Source organism: Strix uralensis, chromosome 3, assembly GCF_047716275.1.
Source record: "Strix uralensis isolate ZFMK-TIS-50842 chromosome 3, bStrUra1, whole genome shotgun sequence".
NCBI classification, from domain to species: domain Eukaryota; kingdom Metazoa; phylum Chordata; class Aves; order Strigiformes; family Strigidae; genus Strix; species Strix uralensis.
In genome coordinates this window covers 93,106,949-93,130,079 of record NC_133974.1, presented here as the reverse complement: position 1 = coordinate 93,130,079, position 23,131 = coordinate 93,106,949, and the positions used below count along the sequence as shown (strand labels likewise).

Below are 23,131 nucleotides of genomic sequence, written 5' to 3'. Positions count from 1 at the left end.
ATATATGCACTCTTTATGTTTCCCAGGCTAGGCCCACACAGAGCTTGCATTGAGTATAGCTTGAAGGCAGAATGAAGATGGGGTGAGGAAGCGTAAGTGAATTGTGTGTATTGTGCGCACCTTGAAGGATTCTTGCTTTGTGTTTGAAGTGTGGAGGAGGCGGAAAGGAGTTATTTGTGGAATCTGGGATCTGTCAGTAGGGCGACTATAACATGTAGGTGTAATGACATGGTGAAATGATTCTCTGAATGTGTCATTTCCTTGCTTTGATGGATTTAGTGTAGGATGATTTTTCCCTTAAGCAACCTTAAATAACTTTCAACAGAGAATGTGGTTTCAGAAATTACGTATTGTTAAGTTAAATGACGGAGGACTACCACCACACTATTTAAAATACAGGCTAATAAGAAATTTGACGCACTGTGATATTCTGATTTCTACCCTATTTTAATCACAGATTCCCTACTGACAGAGAAGATTTGGAAAAAGCAGTTGTAAGAGTGGAGTATGTGAAACATTTATTTAAACAAACAACCAAAATATCTCTGAATAGAAAGAGGAATCTTTTAGCAATGCTCAGAGCAGTAAATATATCCACAGCAGCCATAAGTTATTCGCTAGGCAACGTAACATGTTAATAATTTTATTCTGTCCTAAGTAACTTAAGTCTACAGCATGAACAAAACTATGTTTAAAATGAAATGGCTGCTTGTGGTTTTTAGTTCACAATTCAAGTTGAAAATGAAAAAAGAAAAAAGAACAGCAAACAAGGCAAAAACATCACACTGAAAAATAATGTCAAGTTTTGAAATATTTCCAAATTAAAAAAAAGTCAAGTTATCATTTGCTGCTTGTCAAAATGTAGGAATAATTATAGATTTTTTTTTTTTCCTTTTTTAAACAGAAACTTGGTAGAGCATGCAGGGAAGGACTAACAATAAAGATAAGAGATTCCATGGCAAGAGCTGTTAAAATAGCTGTCCCAAGATGGTTCTGTCCATAGTGGGGGAACTCTGTTGAAGCATCTTATATCTAAATAATAGGAATTGAACTTCAGTTCCAGACATCAAATAACTGAGAAGGCTGGAAAATACTCAAAAAGGTTTCTTGTTTAAGATTGTACTCTCTGAGGATTCTCCCTTTGCAGCTCAAGCCATAATGCTAAGCCTCCCTCGAACAGCAGGCAATGTTACCAATTCCAAACAGCGGTAACATTTGACATTGTTTTTCTGATATGAATAAATGGTAACTTCACTTCATCATCCAGGACATACTGTAGATAAAACAAGCAATGTCTTTTGAACATTCTGCCATTTTCAGCTGGTGTACAAGGGGAAGTTAAATGATCTGAAGGCAAATTAAATGAAGAAAGTAGCTCTGAGAGGAATCCAGCAGTAAGATTAAGCTAATTAAGGTAATTACCCATGGAAATAACACAGAGTGGGATGGAGAAAGGGAACTCTGAACACAAATAGGTATAAAACCACTGTGCCAAGACATTCCATTTGAAAACAAATAGCAAATGGAGACTGAAAGAAATGAAAAGAAATATACCACGTAGAAAAATATTAAAGTTAAACAAGAAAAAAAATGTGTGTTATTCTAATATTTCCATCTAATGGACAGATTTCTTCAAAAATAAAGAAATAGATGTAAAGTTTTCCGTTGAGATCAGAAACAGCAGTCAATGTAAACAAATGGCTCGTCCTATTGCAGTCTGTCTTGGCAACTGTTACTGTATTACTCCTGGTGAAGAGTCCAAACCTACCTTCACATTCACCTCTCCTGTTCATTTGGTATCCACTATCACAATATTCACATCTGTATGAGCCAAGAGTATTTATACAAAAGCCTTCCCCGCAAGTATGAGGTCTTGAACATTCATCAAAATCTGCAGATGAAGAAGACAAGAGCAACTTTGCTTCACCGTGAAATTACTGAATGCTTGCATATCATCTAAACTCTGCTTTAATTAAACAGAAGTAAGTTTGCATTTTTGAAGCTGTTTGCAAGCCACAGCCCCACAGCTGCTCTTACTGAGCAGTTCCATCGTTACCTCAGTGCATGTAACTGCAGAGAGAATGAGATCTAGAAACAACCAGGCTGTAGGGAGAAGGCCAGTGAGCAGCCCTGTGGCTGCAAATGCAATGTGTGCCACTGCGTGTATACTGTGCCCAAGGCAGCGCTAACCTGAGGAAGATCACAGCCAATTCAGGCTGTTTGTATTGCTCTGAAAAGTCCACGGCTGTTTGCAGCTATATTTAAAAAATATGGTTTGTTACAGCTGCTAGTGATTGAAAGAGTTTTGAATATTTGTATTTTCCACCAGAGAAAGTGTTTTTACTAAATGGTATTTTTTCTAAACAAGCCTGATGCTGAATAAATGCTTGTTTTTCAACAAATAATAATTTTGAAAAGTAGTAGGAGCTATTCAAATATTTTCCTCACAATACCTGGTGAGAGACAGTTAAAAACACTTCCAGACACCAGTCCAGTACCAATGACATTAAGGAAAAAAGCTGAAAAGGGGACTTCAGGGGGTTTTAGATAAGCTTGATTCATTTTTATATTTTTATTTTCTATAAAGGAGACCAGTAGTTACCAACGCAGTCAGTTCCATCTTCACTGGCCATGAATCCAGCTTGGCAAATACATAGGAAACTTCCTTCTGTATTTTCACAGCGTCCAAGGGAACAGAGATGAGGTGCCTGATTACACTCATTAATATCTATAAAGGGAATAAAAACATAAGACTATAGATTAACATGTTCAGTTGTGATTCTTTTTGTGCATTCTATGCCATGCTTTTGAAAAGACTGATCTTGCAGTTATTTTAACTATTTGAAAAAGCATGTTTTCCTCTCCCTCAGAGCTGCAAAAAAGATGCATTAAATAGTTTTGGTTGGAAAAAAACGCTCTTATTGGCTTAGACTATAAGAATATTGCATTGGCTTGAAGAATGTGACATGATTACTATTCAAATCACTACACTGACTGCAAGCTGAGCACAAGTAGCAAGCATGGAACATTAACACAATCTGAATGAAAAAGAAGGATTTTAAGTTGCCATTTGGCTGTGTATGTGTGTAAATTATTTTTTAATACTGTAGTTGCACCTCATAGCATGTGTATCAGTGTGAAGTTACTGAACTTTTGGTAGAATGAAAAGTTGATAGTGTATAATCTGGCAACATGATATAGTAAACTCTTCCTGATTCAAGATACAGAGGAACCAGCATACTCTGAATGAAGGAAAGATACCAATACAACCGCTTCCAAATCTGAAATGGCTCATGTAGAGCCAGTCTGGACTCTGCCTCATGTTCATCAGAGCCCTCTATTCCAGAATTTACTAGCTTAGAAGGGGATGAAGACCTCACTTTGTAGATCTCCTAATGTGCCTCTGGGATGTTTACAATATACTTTCTCTTTTCGGCAGAAGGTTGAAAGGAAGGACCTAACAAAATGCCTGGATTTAGTCCAGCTGCAGAGCTGGTAGCTGGGTAAATCATTCTGAGAAACAGGCACTAATTCAGTCATTCGTTCTCCAAACAGAAGTGCATTTCTTCCTAGAAGTCTGGCACTTTCAGATACCTGATATAAAGCTGAGAAGGGATGGTCTGTCTAATCACTTATTCTCTCACCTCACAATGGGCAAGGCTTTCATTCAATTCCATTAAATTCACGTTCAGTTCTGAGCAGCCGAAAAGCTATATCAGAGACTAGCTGGCAAATTTTATTTGACGTACAAAAACTAGTTTCTGTGCAGCTTGGAAGCACTTGGTAGAGGAAGCAGCTCCTGACTGCTCTGTAGCATATTTCCCCTGACCAGACTGTACATTTCAAGCATTTCATAGCATGGTTATTTCAGATTTTTGAAAGCGTCCATTCATACCAGAGCACTTTGTCTGCTGATCGTTAAGTTTATACCCCTCGTAGCAGATGCACGTGTATCCCACAGGCAAATTAACACAGTGTCCTGCTCCACAGATATCAGGATTAACTGTACATTCGTTGATTTCTAAGCAAAAAGAAAAAAGCTTAATGTTAAACTCTCTCACATAGTTCAGTAAGTGCACAATATTCTGTAATCCAATTAAAAAGATCAGGCCTGAAAACAACTGTAAATCAAATTTGTAAGTCCTGAGTTTCTGTAACGGTTATCTCATCTGGAAGAATCTGAAAACCATCTAGGCTTTTCCTAGTGACACAGTCTCATGTCCCATGCAAGATCTATAAATGGGTACATTAAAAAATAAAGTAAAATGAAGATAATATAAAATAAAAATTTGTATGATTTAACCTTCGCATTGAAGGTTAAGGAAATAACTGTAGCGGGTTCCTGATTATTTTTACAGAACACTCATCTGTTAATTTTGTAAGATAAGGAGATTCAGATATGGGCAGCATTGGATGCTAAACCCTTACAGTAGTTTTAAAAGTTCTCAAAGTATATGTGCTACTGCAAAAATTACTAATGACTGTTTAGTTGCAATTTAAACTAAGGTTATAGAGCAGCGTGAAATCGTAATGCCTGAAAAAAAGTTATCTGTAAAGAAGAATCATTTATCCAGGCTATTTAGAAATAGGTGACATTTAAATTTAACAAAATCTTAACGTACAGAACTAAGGCACTCAAAAACTTCTCAACTGCATTCAGTTTTTTAAATCCAATTTAGGAATTTGTCTGACAAATATTACTTCACTTGTACTTTACTATCTCTTAAATATCTGAACAACACTTGGAACTGTATCGGAACAACAGATTGATTTGTTTATAGCACACAGCAATTTCTAGTTTCACTCCTTTTCCTAAGGAAAGAAAAACCAACAGAACATGGAAAACTACCTTTTTTTTTTTTCTAACTGATATAAGTCCCCAGCAGGGTAGCCTCCTTTCCCTGTAAGGAAGCAGGGAGCTGGCTGGCAGAAGAGGCAGAGAGAGTCACAGCAGAGATGACTTCCAAATTCTGGTATGACAATCACCATTAGTAGAACTTTCCTATGGGATTGACGAACTGAAATTATAGGTAACTGAAGGAGGAAGCTGAATGCTTTCAGGACAGGATACTTTCTGTACTCTTACAGTAGATTCCAGAGGATTTAACTACAGACAGAATTGTAATTCAAACAACTGGGTGATTTAGACCCTGTGCATGTTGTGTACAACTCAAAAATCTGTTCCTGCATGAAGTAAAGCCATCTTTGAAGAGTTAAACTTTCATTAAAGCAAGTGCAATTTCTCCCTGTGAATGCAAATTGGGAAACCTCTTAGTAGCCTAGATGTCTCTACCATATACAATAGCGTATCTTAAAGCATTTACCTGGATATTGCAATTACTTCAAAGCCTGTGTTAATTCTGAGCAACTAGCCAATGTGATATTGTAATGCTCTCATGTATACACACAGTGTACATTCACCTTTTTGTTTTCAAATTGACAGCAAGTGAAATTTTCATGCCTTTTGGACACAGACATCACTTAGACAAGTTTCAGCTATGACAGGAGAATTACTTGCATTTCTGTTATTTTCACTTCTTGACACTTGGATGTAGAAAAGACAACTTTAATACAACAAAAAAGGAAGAAGCACAAACATCAAAATAACATTTTAAGACAGATGTTACAGTAACTCCTCATTTGCTTTTTGTATAACATGCTGATTTACATCACATGAAGTCTACATCCTTCAAAGAACATGATCGTGTATACTTCATGAACACCTGGTGCAGACTGTCTAAAGACCTGACTTGTACCCAAGAAGTCTTCAGTTCTGGGCTTCAGTTGCAGATCATGTAATTTGAGGGGGAATTATTAATTTTTCCTTCTATCATTTATTTGGGGGCACAAAGATGGCAGGTACATCATGGGAGGGCCCAGTCCTGGCTCTGTTGACAGTACCCTCATTGCTGTGCTGTTCTGTACTTTCTCTCTCCCCAGAGTACTCCTTTCTGTTCTACAGCTACGTTCTCTTCATTACAATAACTCAGAAGTAGCACAGAACAAGTTATAGTGTCAGGAACTCACAGTCATTTCTTAATTTATTTTAGTTCTAAAAAGGAAGTACAATACCTGTAACTTGAGTAGGTGCAATTACTTGACTTGCACTTGAAGTAGAGACTTCAGGAGCAACTTCAACAGGCAGAGGAGGAGATGTTTTCTCAATCACTACTGTGTGACATGGAACGGAAATCAATCACATCCAAAAAAACCCCCTTAAAGCATTCACACATGGTACTGAATGAGGCAGATGCTATGGAGCTTTTCATTAGTTTATTCTGCTCAGGTCTGGAGCAGAAGAAATAGTATAATTGGGGCTTCCATCATTTTATTGTGCTTGTGAAAAAAACTGAGGTGCTAAAGATACCAAGCACAATAGTAAAACTTTTGCAGCAAAAGTTATGCACAAATCTACAAGGAGACACCTAAGTAAAATTTCCTCTTGAAAGGGGTAAAAGGCCTCAATTCTGCTGACATTAAAATTTTCATGTACGTAATCCAGGATATCACTTTTGCCTAAAATATGTCTTTGCCTCCTAACAAGTCACCCAGCCAATACCAACCTCTCAGTTTCTCCCACTTCAGCTTCCATGATTTTGGTTTTTTGCATATTCTGCTCATGGAAAAATTGCTTGTGAAGCTGTAATAAATTTCTCATTAACCTCTGTTACAATTGCTACTTCCCCATTCTTTGAAGAACTGTAAGCACTCTCTCATACTAAAAGACATGCCAAAACAAGTTACCTGGAAACTGTGGATGCAGGTTAATTGTTGAAATCCCAGGAGAAAGCTGAGGCTGCCCAGGCTCTAGATCAGGCTGCTTTTCTTGATCAAGGGAAGCTAATTCCTAAAACAATGATTAAAAATTTACATTCTGGAAACATTCTCTTAATTGAGCCATCATAAGAACCCACAAACTCCTGGCTCGAAAAACTTCTGACATTCTCACGAGTGGCTTTTGATAGCAGATCATTAATTACCACCAATTTAAGCCTGAAGGAACATTGAATACTATATTTACACAATGGCATACAATTTAAAATTTATATTATTTGAAACAGCCATTTCATGGAGCTTCTAACTGTATCTTTGGCTTTGTGCCTCCATCATTCTCCCATTCTCTTGCCTTTAATTGCTTACAAATAGTATTTAATTGCAGTTCAGCATCACACATGTCTCTAAGTCTTTGACCACTGTGAAAGGTTCTCTTAGCTATCACACTGATCATCTCATTTCCATAAAAGTGTCAGATGCTTTTAAGTCTTTAGGAAAATGAAATTAAGTACAGCTACAGTTATTCCTAACAAATCCAATTCTCTTCAGCATAGAGAATCTGGAACCTCCAGAGTGGGGGACTTAACACAGATACGCACCTGCTCTTCTCCACTGAATACACAGCAACCCTAAAAAAAACTAGGAAACTCACTTAGCCATTAATACAAGTCTCATAAGCAGGTGTCACAAATGCTCAAAGCTTCATACTGTTTCTTTCCAGTTCATTTTCTCTAGCTGACAGTATCTGTGACTCTGCTCCATACTATCTACAGTTTTCAATATCTTCTTTAAAAGACCATCTCTAGAATGGAATAGAACAATATAACACTAGACCCTCCACCAATGCCCTTAAGAGAAGTTAAAGTAATCTCTTTCCTGTACCTAACTACCTGCCTGTTGTACATAATAATAACATGAGCTCTTTTTGCCTCAGGGTTTGCACTGTAAGTCCACAGTGAGTTGTTTGTTCCTCATAAATCCTAAATTCTTTTCAGAGTTAACGTATCACATCTCATACATATGGTCTGCATTCCAATTCCTAGATAAATCACATCATGTTTTACCTGATCAGGGGCTGCAGTTGCCACTAAAACCAAAAAGAAAAAAGAAAATTAATAGGTGTTCACATAACATTTACTTACACATTCTATTTAAAACTACTAGCACATTTGAAAGTGGTTGTTGCCATCGCAGAAAAATTTCAGGCTCTAATATCATTCCAAAATGGTGAAAACTTGAAGTAATGTACCTGAAGCAAGCATAAAAACTAACCTGAAACCAGAATAAGATTCTACACATTGACCAATGCTTATAATTTTTTATGTGGTATTCAGCTTCCTTGTAGGTTTTTCAATTGTTTGTTTCCTTAGAAACAATCTGAGAAACTCACAGGTTATTAGATGATTAAACTTTTAAAATTCCTTCCAAGGAATATCAACATCTGTAATTATTTGAAAGGTAAATTAATATGATAATGATATACTAACCATTAACAATTTTACAAGAATTTATTGTAAAAAAAATAAAACAAGTTTTGAAATTTGCATTTTCTTTAAGCAAGCAAAAGTGGTATGTTTTTTTTTTCCTTCACAGAAGTGACTTTTTTCTGGGAAGGAGACATAGAAATTTCATATAAGTTTTTATTTGCCATTGCAGTTTGCCTTCTCTGAATTTGTCTTTTACTGATGAAAATCTGTATGATTCTGTAAAAAACTGTACAGATATTCTTCTTTTCACAATCAACACTTTCCACAGGATAGATTTCTTCTTAAAAAAAAAAAAAAAAAATAAAAAATCACTCTTCTTGTTCTAGTTTCTTCAGTATTAGCAGGGAGGCTGATTATCAGAACTGGGAGAACTTCTAATACAATCTCAAAAACTCCAAATGCAAACGTATTAAAAAATGGAATATAAGATTCGAACATGTGTATGTGTCATTACTGACTTAGATTAAGCATATTTTAAAAAAAAATTTTTTTTAAAATTCCTTTTTTCTCCAGATTCTTTGTGTTTCAAGATTTACTAGAATGTGACAATCTTTCTAATTACTGAAGTAATATTTTAGCAAATGATACACCACTTTTTTCCACTTTGTAACACAGAAAAGCTAAGAGGTTTATGTAAGATTTTATAATCCAGCACAGTCTATAAGTATATTTGAATGGCTTATTCTTCTCTCCAGATTCAGTTTAGCTCCGTTTTCTTTTTGAAAGCAAAACTAGAGCAGTGATTTTAACTGGAAAGTAAACCATGTTGCACAGAATTTTGCGAAGTTAGCTGACTGAAACCTCTTTGTAATAATGGCCTGACATACAGATACATAACTGCTACTTGGAAATAACTATTAAGTACTCCGTATCATGAGAGGCTTCTTCAGCAATGTGTTTTTTCTTGTCTACAGTTAGTTCATGCCAGGTTTGCTGGCAATGTATTTATAATAGCGCCGCTTTCTGCATTTCTTTGCTTCTGCATTTGTTTTAGATTCAGGACAACCCCAGCTGCTACAAATTCTTAGAGGAGCTTGCAGAAAACAAAGTCTGAGGAAAGTATCTTAGAAGAGTCAACTAATTGTTAAACAGCCCAGCAGAGAGGAGCTGATCCAAGGTGGTCACGCCAAGGGAGTGCACAGCTGCAGGGGTGAGAGCAGACCGCACGAAGGGGATTCATGCCCACATCAGGTGGTGCTAATCTACAGGAGCATATAGAAGGAAGATGATGAAAACCCCTCAGCTTCTGTCACCCCAAATACTAGTAAATCAAAGCCTGAGTTGAATCCTTTGTTACATGTTAGAGATTATCTTTATAAAAGTCTTACAACAAATATTTACTATTTCTTATCATTAAACTTAGTGAGATTAAAGCAGTCAGTATCTCCATAGTGTTCTCAGCATCTGGTAGGAGCTATACACAAAATTTCAGAACTAAATCATGTAGCACAATACACTCCACGACCTGGAACACTGCTGTGGGAAGTGATGCCTTTTCGTCCTGCACTGTACGCAGCTACTCTGCAAAGAAACACACCATTGAAGACACATGCACAGAAATATAGAAAGACTAAATTTTCCCACTCTCACCTTCTTGCACAGCCATCTCAGTCTCACTTTTCTGTGAGAAGGTCAGTGCCTCCACGGGCTCTTCCTTTGCTGGGAGAGGTGGAGGAGAAGTACCTTTAGCAACAGGCTGAGTAATCGGGGTCTTGCCAATGACAGGTGGCTGTACTCTAACTGCAGGGTGATGATATAGCTTGTTTCTGTGAGGGCCAGAAACCGTATAACCCATTCCACCAGGGCAGATTTCCTTAAAAGCAGCTAGATTTGGGATGGGAAAATATTCCTTTTAGGAGTCTAAAAGTGCAATATGTTGACATAGTGGAAAATATAATGACTACCACTAATAAATTTAATCTCATATTGTATATACATTTTTACAAAAAAATACTTAAAGACAAGCTACGCATTTCATGCTAATATGACTGAGCATTCTCCCAAAATCATGTTCTGGCTGTTATTCCCAGGAGGTTTCCACTCCAGTTTACCATCTTTCTTCAGTTATGTTTAATCTATCATTATATCAAGGTAATTTTTTGTATTAATCCTCTTCAAACAGTATATCCTTTCTGGGTATGAATTTAAATATACAAATTGTCATCACTACCTACATTGCATAAGGAATGAAGATCACTATTTCTATCATTCTCTTTTTGCAGAAACCAAAGCAAAAAGCTCACCACCCCTGTATTAGAGGAGCAGAAGAATCAATCAGTAACAACATTCATTCACAGGATCCCATTTGACTACATCAGAGGTCTCATACCAGCCCTGATCCAAATTCCACTAAATTGAATAAGTCTTTCCACTGACCTCAGTGGGCTGGATAAAAACAAGATCGGTATCATAAAAAGCCAAATCACCACTGGAAGAGAGGGGAAATAATCTCATTTATACAGCTGCTACAGAAAAAGGTAATGAAAGTCAGGCAGCAGCACCTGCTCTGATCTCTGCAGCTGCTCTACATGAACATCAGGTTATGCAGTCCTAGTGGAAGACTAGAATGAAAAAGAAATACAGATCAGCTTTCCTCCCCATCAAAGGTAATAGCTGTACTCCTGTCAGGGACAGGGAGACCTTTGGGAGCTTTGAGGGAGCAGTGCTTCATTGTCCTCATTGCTCTAGGTAAAGCTATGTTGGGATGAAACACCAAAAATTTAGTCTCCCATGTGCCCGATGTGATTTCTTACAGCTTCTTAAGAGATGTGCAGAGTGGGGCATTCGTAAGTTCACAAATTCTGCTTTGAACACATCAGGGGTTTAAAATGATTAGCATCTAAAATAAAACCACAAAATACTAGCTATAGGTACTCCAGAAATTAATTCATTAAATTATACATTAAATTGCAGTATGCATTAATTCCACACTGTGTTCTGATGGTGTCTTAGTAATAGAAAAAAAGAAGGGTCAAACTGATTAAACTGAGTGGATTCAGAACGATGAAATACTTTCTGCTGGGAAATGCTAATATCAAAACTTGCCAAAAACCACCCAACTGAGGGTGGGAATTCTGGTCAAAGGAGGAAGACAGAGAAAATCAGACACCTGTCCCTTCAGATGCATACTCAGGATGTAGGAAAACTTGTTTCAGGTCATATTCTCTCAAATATAGACTAGAAATGTGAGCCTTATTCTACCACAGCTCTGATAAGTGCTCCCAACATCTGGTATATAAAGCTGGCCTCTCAGTCTCGCTTTTGGAGCCAGTCTGTTTTGTACAAATATTTTAAAAGCTATCAGAGAGCGAGATCATGACTTTTTAATTCAGTGACTCTTAAATGAACAGGGGATGCTGCAGTAAATACATTACCCCATTCTGGAGTATCCCACTTTCACACATTTTTCATACAAAACTCTGAAAGATTATGAATTTAACCTGTTACAGAAAGGAATATGTTTTTAAATCATGAAAGTTGTCATGAAATGGGAAAAGTGTTTCCCACAGAGCTCATCAGAATTTTCTACTCACAGATTTTCTCTCTGAAGTCTTTTCATTAAGAAAAATCACCAAAATAACCAATTCCACATAATATTCAATGATGTATTTTTTATGTCTAGAGAGCAGTCAACAAAAAGATATATTTTCTGCTCCAGAATACACACAATTGGGCATAAAGCCGCATGCAATATTCTCATAGATGTAAAACATCTGCATTTAAATTGCGAGTCATCTGATGAGAATATATTTTTTTCCCTATTAAAAAGCCATAGAAATATTATTTATCTGAAAGTGAACTGGACTTTTAAAATCCTAATCAGGGATCTAGCAATGGTCATGCAGGAAACAATGGCTTTCAAAATCAACTGAAATGCTCAAAAATGTTGGTCACTTCCATTTCTGTAAGCCCAACTTAAAAAAGTACGGAATCTGCTGCTCTCATCATGTCTCCGATGTGTATTTCCCAAAGCAGCTAGCCAGTTTTGAAAATCTGAATCTTTATAAAATACTCAAGAAATACATGACCTGTATCATAACAGTGACATTTGCAGCAGCAACTCCGGTAAGAACAAGGGATTACCATTACAAATACCCATGCTAAAATACTGAACAGGCCAGACATCACATATATTACAGTAAGTAATGATGCTTTATGTTTTTATAAAAGATGAATTTGGCCATATATTTGGACAAAAAATAATACTCAATTGAATTTGACTAAAGACTCCAACTTTGGTCATTTAAGCTTTAAGCAAAATTGAGGAATAGAAGGTACTCAAAAGCAGCAATCAGTATGTATAATATGTGTTATCTTAACCTATAAGCAGCCTAAATGAGGGTGGTGACCAACCAAGTTGCTATTTTCCAAGCCCTTACATATTTAAAAACCAGCAGGACTCCAAGCTAACACTGATAATACAAGTGAGCTTTATGTATCAAGTAAGGAATTGTTTAAGTGAAAGATGGCATGAAATGTTTAAATACCAATTTATTGTTAAGAAGGCATCATCATACTTAGCACATTCCTCAAAATGGATGATAAAGGTATAAAGGAAGATTAGAAAGCAGAGATACTCCCACACATATCCCACTAACTGTAATGTAAACTACAACACATGTCATTCTGTAACCTAATTCTCAAAGGCTGCCATCCTTTCACTGGTGCCTTTAACAACTGAAGAGTATTAATAAGATTTTGGGTTAATTTGCCTGTATCTAGTCAGAATATAATGTACAATAAGTTATCTTCATGTGATGGAGAATCAAAGTTCAAGGGCATATTCTGAGATGCAAATATTGTTAATCTGGAATTCTATCACAACACATCAAAGATAATTCCTCTGCTTTAATCACAAATCCCTATGAACAAAACTACTATATATGTGATTATTCTACTATCATGTAAAGAACTGTCATAATGTACTGATGGACACCTCTTGTTTAAAATCAGTTACTGGATTTTGTTTTTTAAAGCATGCATAACAAACATAGGGGGCAAGAGCTTGTACTTTTAACGGGCAGTTCTTACCTGTTCCTGGAAGCGGACACTTCTCACAGTGTGGGCCCCAGGCTTTGCCAACACTGCAACAGCAAAGCTGCTTGCTGAGCTGAACAGAAAGAGGATGCATGCATTGCTTTCCTGCGCTAACAAACCGGTAGCAGGGTCCTTTCTCTTCAGCAACTATAGGATTATCAGCTGCAATGAAAGTGGAAGAGAGGATGGTACTGTTCACATGAAAAGCAAAACAGAGAAACATCACTAGACTTCCAACACCAGTTAAATGGATTAATTTTACCACCTGCAGAAGTTTTATTTCAAACACCTATCTCAAGTCATAATCACAACATAAAAGATTCTTATTTCGCATCAAACACTCCCAAATTCCAACTCATCCTAGACCAAGGATAAAAAGCATTTTAAAGAAAAAAAAAAAAATTTCCAAACCAGCAGTTGCCATACTGCCACAATAAAGAGTCAGAATCAGCTCTCTCACTTGTACGTAAGTCCAACTGCTGAAGGTCAGTCATGGGCAATATACACTTGTGTCAAGCTACATAGCTACTGGAACATTCAGCTATAAGTAGGCCATATAAATAAGACTGCAAAATGTTTAAGTATCATACATGAAACTTTTTTATAAAAGAGACAATTATATATTTACATTTTGTTATGCTTAGTTTTAACGTGGAAGAGCCGAAGGCCATAAGCTATGACTAGTATAAGGTAACAGGAAGCTAAGATCCATCCAGATTTCTAATTTATGCATCTGCCTTAACATACAGCTAACAGTTCTGGGTAATACATTCACTTAACTCAAAAAACCAAAGACTATCTGATTTTCAATATGACATGTAAAAGCAACAATAAAAACCAACTCCTTTTTTCTGGTGTTAAACTGAAAAATGGTAAGAAATTCTTCAAAATGCTGAAAAACTTTCTCAGTAACTGAGTGTCATTAACTAGTAGCAAAAGATAATTATGCTGAAAAAATGAAAGAATTCACCTATGGCTCTAGACTATACTTTATTTCATAAATCTAAAGATAGCTCAGATAAAGAGGTTAGGAAATGAGGTATTTTTCTTCCCAAAAAACTTAAAGTGAGAAACTTAGTTGTTCTCTATGCCTTATTTTCTTCTCGCTGAGGTAGTTGATCTCAAACCAAGTAAAAGCTGATTAAGAGAGGAAAATATTTGCATTCGTGCTGTTCAAAACTTTCTCTTAATTCCTTCTTCATTTTTAATCCTTCTTAATCAGAAGGAAAATGTGCCAAAGATCATCCTGGGCTGAATGTTTAGTAATAGAAACTATCCTGGCCAAAGCTGCAGAGGTGGAAGAGAGGAGGGCAGGACACAAGATGATTTTGGCTGGGGAACCAGCAGAGAGGGGAAAAAATTGTGGGAAGGAGAACTCCAGGCTGATGAAAAAGACTGAGTGTAGGAGGAGGGTGGATGTAGCCTTGCAGGTTTTATGGCAAGAAAACCAGAAAAAAAAAGATGGCAAGGATCCTGGACAGCCACTGGTGGAGACCAAGGCTTCCAGGACAAAGAGACAAAAAAGCAGCGTGAGCACTGAGACTTATATAAAAAATAAAAATTATATAAATAATAAAGTCAATATAAACTTATATAAAAAAATAACATGAATAAGCTGGAAGAGGAGGCAGGGACAGCAAAAAAGATGGGGACAGCTTAGAAGAGTTGGGGCCCATCAAATACTCATATAAAGTGCAACTAAGTATCTATTCTGGTACTTTGATTAGCACTATTACTTACGTATGCATCTTGAGAGGGTAGGATCTGGCACAAATCCCATTTTGCAGGTACATCTGTAGCTGCCCATGGTATTCAAGCACTCACCATTAGGGCATACTCCCTGTAACTGACACTCATTGATATCTGTGGGAAAATGGAAAATAATCAGATAGTGAAATATGTACTAATATTCTTCCTTGTTCAGAATTTACCTTTTTTCCAATATGTGCAGGAGAACTATTACAAGTCAACAAGTTTTCCCATACTGACAACATTTAAGTTATAACCTTTTAAAACTGCTGAGATTGTAACAGAAAGCCAATTACATTTATACATCATTCTCAAGTACTCTGAATTAAAAAACAAATACACTTTGACTGTCTTATCAACCCCTCTTTTCCTGACCAGACAATTGCTTGCACAGTCAAACATAACTCATGAGAACACTCACAGAGACAAGTTTTAAGCAATGCAGTATATTTTATACAGGAACACTGCTTGACACATTTAATACAGTTTTTATTAGTATTTGTATTCAGTAGTGCCTGAAGGTTCAGTGTGCTGGAAGAAGCACAACACAAAAATACCATCTCTAGCCTAAAGAGCTTACCATCTTAATAGCAAGAATATGCTTTAGGAAGCACAGAACACATGTGATGTGGGGCAAAAAGGATTGCATCCATGGGAACACAACTTTGTGATAAATAACAACTACTTTGATAAAATCTGCTGTTACTAGGCTACCTACATCAGTGTCCCTTTCAGGGTCTCACTGAATTATTCTCCTATGCCCCAAGCATTGGGCCTCAGGCCTTTATCATACTTACAGTTGTATCTATAATTCACTTACTTTTAGAATAGGACATGTCTGACAATCATCTGGATACCATCTGTAACTAAGTCAACCAAACTAGGATTTTATTTCAGGAGAATAGCAATGTAACTTGCACTGATAATCAAAACCTTAAAATAATAATAATAATAAAAAAAAAAACCACCTAACCTATAACAGTCTGTGTCAAACTGTCATGTCTCCTCTTTCAGAAAAATACAGACAGCACATCAAAATAAACCTACTTTAAAATGTTTATGTGCATTATTTCTATGTAAGACTTCCCCTCCCTATCCCTAAGCTAGGAAAAAATGCCTACCCTGCTGGGTAAACAAGCTTCAAGTGGAAGTCAGATATTCCAGCTAGCTCCTTGGAAATCAGTTATTAGTGATCATTTTATCTAAAATATATAATATTTCTTACCTTTTCTCTTAGTGTTTATAAAACCTTCACCATTTTATTTGACCTCATTGTATGTTGCTCTCATACAATCAGTGAGGGTACAAAGTTGAATAAGTACAATATAACAGATGTGCTAGTTTGCTTTTGGAAACTGTCAGATCTTTCCCCTTCCTACCTTCTTCATTTTTCTCCACAAGTTCATCTACCTGTCTCACTATACAGGAGCACATGAATTAAGCTCACAGTACAGCAGACTAGCAGTTGCCATGTCAGCTGTGATTATTTCCAAATATTCAGTGTTGAGCTTAATAATCAGCTCTCCCAGTGCTATACCTAATCTAGTACCTTGATACTGCCTGGACCAACTTTACCTCTATGCACTTAGCCACATGTGACAAAGAGTGATAATTTATATCCTAGAATTTTGGATGAAATGTGATGGAAACCACATGAATTACAAAGGATCAGCTCTGCCTCAAAGGAATTTTTCAGTGAAATTCCCAGACTACAGGACTTTCTAACCTCAGAGAGCGCTGACTATTTAAAAAGGAGAATGGTGTAAGAGAAGAGCACAAAACCCTGCTGAAATACTCTCCTACAGCAGTCTGTCTTTTGACCCATCCAATCTTTGAGCAAGATGTCCCATATAAGCACAGGAGTATCTTTAAAGATTGCACTAATACAGAATATTTAGTAAGCTACACTTGTTCTGATGCACTCAAAAATTTTTTAGACAGTTTATTCAGTTGCTTAGTCTGACTAGGTTTTTTCTTTTGCCCTGAAATCTCAAAATATGGCTGAAGGCATCTATAGAGTGCCAACTTATCCCAAAAGGAAGATCATCATTGTTCCAATACCTTTATCTTTTCTGACTATTGCAAGGAATGAACCTAAATCTTAACAGCTAGCAAACTAAAGACATTATTGAAATATCCCTAAATAGGAACATATTGATGCTGTTGTAAAGTTGTCAGGAGGAAAGGACATATTTCTAACTCTCCACATTCAAACATCAGGCTTGACAAGGAACGTAACAAAAGACAATGAAATACCTAGAAGCTAATATGAAGAAATACTGGAATGCTCAAGAGCCCACAATAGAATTTTCTACCTACTGGCAATTTAGGTTGTCAGATCAGTTCTCAAATGCTAAACCATGGAACAATTCTATTTGCTTTGATGAAGCACTGACTCTGTTGTCGGAAATAAGATAGAGGAAGAGACAGTATGCTTTACTCTGAATACAGGAAAAACCTCAATATCCATGTACATTTCAAAATTAAAATCTTCAAGACAAATACACAAATCACAGACACATATATGTGCAAAAAGCATACAGATTTTTGAGGAAGAGGAAAAACACAGGAGTAATTAAGACATGGAAGAAAGAGAATATCAAAAATTAAAAACAAAGATACGTATTTTTAACAAGGACCGCGCACTTTTATTCTAATCTGACTTTTGCTTTTTATCATTTAAGATTAGTTACACATTGGTGTTGACATTGGTACATGTAAATGAAAATAACTGCTCACTTTCCACAATGTAATAGCCAGACATTTTTAAACAACTTTCTCTCTTTAGAAATTCTAAGGATTTTTATTTATAGGAAAATTAACTTATTTTCAAGGGAAGATCAAGTCTCTTGTTTGTTAACCATTAAAATACATTGCTATTTGCTATTATGTCATCATTACGAAAAATTTGGCACTTTTCCTTCCTTTCTAGGAGGATAACTCCACCATTCTAAATGTATTTAAGCAAGGTAAGTAATTAGATAGTTTAACATAAGTGCATTCATACTTTCAATGTTTAAAATTATTAGTGATGCATTTTTCATTTATTAGATGATTGTTTTACTCATTATTTGATCAAGCTTAATTTTAAGGAATGTTGAAAATCTACATATGGATAAATTTTATTGTTTGAATACTGAAAGTATATAGGCACATGCAAAATAAAAAGTAAAATCCTGCAAAGACACAAACAGATAAGAAGAGGAAAAAAAACATTTATGAAACCTGCGTTCTAACTTGAATTTGAATAATTTTATTCACAAAACTAGTATTATCTGTACCACTCAAATGAACCATATCTTTCAAGTTTGTAAAACTATATCTGTCGAATGGGGTAAAAAATTTGGATTTGCACTTAAAAAAATTCTAGTTTCAGGTTACCGACTTCAACTAGCTGAGTGATCTTGAGTATCTAGTAGCAAAACTATGCTATTTGGATTTTATAATAATATTTTTTTAAACATAACTTATATTTAAGTCTTTAGACAGAAATTGTAATTGTGAATTTTAAAGCAAATTGATTTGAAATATTATCTAAAATTGAATTATTATCTAAATAGAAATTATACACATTTTTACAGATAACTTATTTCATGTAACTGCTGAGAAAAAACTGTCATAGGAACATATCAGATGCATTTGGTGATACTGGAAGAATCCTGTTGTAGAGTTTTGCTTACTAACAGTGAAGGTTTGATGGCATTATTTACTAAAATGGTTAATTTGCAGGTAGATGGGATCTTCCTGTAATTCATCAATACAGTCATCTTTCTTTCCAAGCGATTCAACTATTCTGCAGGAAACATTCACAGACACTGTCATTACTGCCTCTGTATTAAATCTCTTCCCAGATGAACTGTTCTTGTATGTCTAGTATTTAAAAATAAATACCCCATTCACATGCACTCTGTTACTACTATTTAACATGGGCACTGCTATATTTAAGTCCTGTCTTTTATATATATATATATAAAAATAGCAATGAATGTTCCTTCTAGAGTTCCTGAAATGGATTGTATTGAGCTTGCATGGCAAGGTTTTGGTAGCAGGGGGGCTACAGGGGTGGCTCCTGTGAGAAGCTGCTAGAAGCTTCCCCTATGTCACAACAGAGCCAACACTGGCTCTATCAGAGCTCCAAGATGGACCTGCCGCTGGTCAAGGCCAAGCCTGTCAGTGATGGTAGCGCCTTTGTGATAACATATTTAAGAAGGTGGGGGAGGGGAAACTGTGCAAGAGCAACTGCAGCCAGAGAAGGGAGTGAGAATAAGTGAGAGACACAACTCTGCAGGCACCAGGGTCAGTGAAGAAGGAGGGGGAGGAGGTGCTCCACGTGCCAAAGCAGAGATTCCCCTGCAGCCCGTGGTGCAGACCCTCATGAGGCAGGCTGTGCCCTGCAGCCCATGGAGGTTAACGGGGAGCAGATCTCCCCTTGCAGCCCATGGAGCCACACTGGAGCAGGTGGATGCCCAAAGCAGGCTGTGACCCTGTGGGGCTCCTGGTAGGACCTGTGGACCCATGGAGAGAGGAGCCCATGCTGGAGCAGGTTCCTAGCAGGACCTGTGGAGAAAGAGGAGCCCACACTGGAACAGGTTTGTTGGCAGGACTTGTGACCCCGTGGGGGACCCATGCTGGAGCAGTCTGTTCCTGAAGGACTGCACCCCATGGGAAGGGCCCATGCTGGAGCAGTTTGTGAAGAACTGCAGCCCGTGGGAAGGACTCGTGTTGGAGAAGTTTGTAGAGGACCATCTCCTGTGGGAGGGACCCCACGCTGGAGAAGGGGAAGAGTGTGAGCAGTCTTTCCCCTGAGGAGGCAGGAGGGGCAGAAACAACAGGTGATGAACTGACCACAACCCTCATTCCTCGTTCCCCTGCACTGCTGGGGTGGAGGAGGTAGAGAAATCAGGAGTGAAGTTAAGCCTGGGAAGAAGGAAGAGGTGGGGGGAAGGTGTTTTAAGGTTTCGTTTTTATTTCTCATTATCCTACTCTGATTTAATTGGTAATAAATGAATTTTCCCCAAGTCAAGTCTGGTTTGCCTGTGACAGTAATTAGTGAGTGATCTTTCCCTGTCTTTATCTCAACCCACGAGCCTTTTGTTATATTTTCTCTTCCCTGTTCAGCCGAAGAGAGGGAGTGATAGAGTGGCTTTGCTGGGCACCTGGGATCCAGCCAGAGTCAACCCACTGCACAGATATTTCTCTTGCTAAACGTGTCCCATTTTTAAAGTTAACTTTATTCTGTATGTTCTGATGCCTGAGCATAACTTAATTATGGTGTATTTTTAATGCCTCTTTTCCAAGTCATGTCTTCTCAATGAGCTCATAAAATTACTGAGCTGATGCTCTATGCTGAATTACACAAACCTATCTAGGGATTCAACAGAAACAAGCCATAAATTGATTTTTAAAAAAAACCTTCAAATTTTCAAAAGAAACATACATATATGTAAGAACAGTGTTTATTTAAAAAACAAAAACCCCACAAACCCCTTCCAGATTTACTATCTACTTCACTTTATTTCAGACTGTGGTAAAAGGCCACCTACCCAAAATGTTTCCTACCACCTGCCAGCCTGCCCAGCTGTGCAAACTGCACTGGAATCAACTTGTTCAGACAGATGAAAAAGAAATCTGATTCAAGATTAACAGACTTTTTTTTTTTCCTCTTTAGCCCACTATTTCTTGTATATGGACATAAAAATTATTTCAGTTTTAAATTAGTATAGCAATGAGAATTCATTTGCTCTGTTGTAAAAACTAGAGAAAAAGAGACTTTAAAGTTGTCTGAATAATCTTTTGTTGTGCAGAAGTACAAACAGATGACATGATTGTAGGGTTATTTGATCAAACACCTTCATCTACACAGAGGAAATTTTTTAAGGGGCTATATAGCAGTACTATAAAAATGATACATATGTAAATAAAGCTTTCTAAAGTCCAACTAAATATTAATTTTCAGTTTTCAAGGAAAACAGAGTAATGAAGTTCCACTGGTAAAAATCCTCTATGTTAGTGATACATAAAAAAAAAGGTTAATCAAGGAGCTTCTCCACATAGCACCTTGCACGGCTCCACAGCAAACTCTCACAGCAGGTGCTGTTATTTATGATTTATAAAGAACTGGTAAATAAAGCATTGATTATGTAATAGTTGGTGCTTGATAATGTGAATGGCTTGTCCCTTCTCAATGGTAATAATCTGGTGTCACCCCACTGGCATGAAAGAAGTGTTGTCATTCTGCACTGACAGCCTGAACCTTTGTTGTTACTCTAGTATTATACATGCCAAATACATGGAACTGGTCCTTGACACACTGTGGTCCTAGATTTGGTAGTCTGTCTCCATTAAAGTTTGACAAGAAATGAAAGCTTTTATCTAACTTCAGATCTGTTGAGGTGGCAGTGGAAGCCACATGCCATCCCAGAGGCCCTGTTTGTGACTCTGCTCTCACAAGTTCATCCAAATGCACAGAAACTTTACCATAATCAGGGTCTTGACAGTGGTGCTGCAGTACTGTACAGATGAGACTGCTGTGTCGCGGCTCCTCCTATATCCTCTTCTAAGCACACAGCTTGATATATGGTGAGGTCAGCCACCAGAGCCACTACAGTGCTCCCAGCTTCAAACAACCCAGACTCTGTAACCAAAACGCTGCTAATCTATCCCACAATCTTCCCCACTAAGGAGATCTTAAAACAAGCTCTCTTAACAATGACAACAGTTAGTGTTTGATACCTTCCCACAGATTTTTATAGGTCTACTGGATGTCAGGTCAACCTGCTCTCAGAAAATGTAATGTGTTAATGACTCACTGCCACTGAACTTCCTGGGGAAAAAAACCAAGCTAAAACAACCCTTTCCTAAGTGAATGCTTGTCTGCTCATGTGAAGTGTGTGACTACGAACAAAGTAATCTTCATGACTTAAAAAAACCAACCAACCCTCCAAAACCAAACAGAAGTGAAGGAAGAAGATAGGAACAATGTAAGATGGTATTCATTTAAACAAGAAAGCACATGCTAATGTTGAACTTGTTATAAAACATGATAATTATATATAGTTTTACTAAATCCAAACCCAACTTTATCTTCAAAGAACTTTACATACATTAATTAGTAGATAGAAGATGGAAATGAATGGGTAACTGAGATACCAAACTGAAAATTTACTTTACTCATGGCTTTTTTTCCTTGCTTTTTAAGAATGTTAATGAGTAAGTTTTATCTGGATTTTCATCCAGGGTAAGGCAATCTTCAGGGTTTTGCATTAGAAATACCCCAAAACACAACCTTTTTGAAAGCACTTTACCAGAATCTTGTTCCACAAATAGTTAACAGAATCAGATGAAGAACTGACCTCAGTTTTTACTCATGACCACACACACACATTTGCAATTGCATGGGCTGAATCTCACAATTCTAAATTAAATTTCATTAAGTCTAAGTGCAAGCAACAGTTAATACAACAACCTATTTTCTTCTAATAACTGTGACTTAGGGAAAGACTGAGTAGTCCAGAAGTAATAAAAAACCAGAAAACTTCTGAAAAACAACCCTTATTTGTTACTTTTCTCTGAACAGTTATTCCTTGCTTAAAGATCCAAAACCCCAGTGGCTTTTCAACATCTCAATCTATATTATGAGGGTCAGGCTCTTTCATTCAAGTATTGATTTACTTGTTCGGCTCTCATGCATGCATTGCACACTGGGGAACTGTGCTGACTGAGAAAAGAAATACATGAATCAAAACTTTAAAAGGAGAAGTTAGATATGGAACCAAATGCTGTTCTAAGGTACTTAAATTTAAGTGACAAAGCATTTATTACCTAATGGAAGGTTTCCCTCTGGCTAATGTATAGGTATTTGTGTACAGAAGGGTACAGTGTAGTAGAATCTCTCTCTCCACTATATGATGATGCATGGAAGAACTCTGTGTTGGAGGGAAGGACATGCTTCCAATATTCTGCTTGCATTCTTCAATTCTAAAATGGCTTTTTGGGGCTGCATTAGTGTCTGTTCAATACTACTTTGGTTCTCTACTGGAAACCTACATGCAATGTTCTCCTACCTTTCCCTGAGCAATGGCATG

The 23,131-nt window shown here is 36.9% G+C and overlaps 1 protein-coding gene across 8 annotated transcripts in view; it reads right to left on the bottom strand.

Annotated features, from left to right (window-relative positions):
• The window catches only part of LTBP1 (latent transforming growth factor beta binding protein 1), a 213,123-nt gene that overhangs the window by 67,987 nt on the left and 122,005 nt on the right, over nucleotides 1–23,131 (bottom strand). For 3 of the 8 annotated variants that reach the window (XM_074863371.1, XM_074863363.1, XM_074863365.1), the window contains 9 exons: nucleotides 15,039–15,161; nucleotides 13,293–13,460; nucleotides 9,852–10,085; nucleotides 7,839–7,861; nucleotides 6,745–6,847; nucleotides 6,073–6,171; nucleotides 3,896–4,021; nucleotides 2,603–2,728; nucleotides 1,769–1,891 (listed from right to left, as the gene is read on the bottom strand). In XM_074863371.1, coding sequence (XP_074719472.1) covers nucleotides 1,769–1,891; nucleotides 2,603–2,728; nucleotides 3,896–4,021; nucleotides 6,073–6,171; nucleotides 6,745–6,847; nucleotides 7,839–7,861; nucleotides 9,852–10,085; nucleotides 13,293–13,460; nucleotides 15,039–15,161 — 1,125 coding nt within the window. The remainder of the gene's footprint in view (nucleotides 1–1,768; nucleotides 1,892–2,602; nucleotides 2,729–3,895; nucleotides 4,022–6,072; nucleotides 6,172–6,744; nucleotides 6,848–7,838; nucleotides 7,862–9,851; nucleotides 10,086–13,292; nucleotides 13,461–15,038; nucleotides 15,162–23,131) is intronic. The other 5 variants (XM_074863364.1, XM_074863369.1, XM_074863367.1 and 2 more) reach the window with 4 other exon arrangements.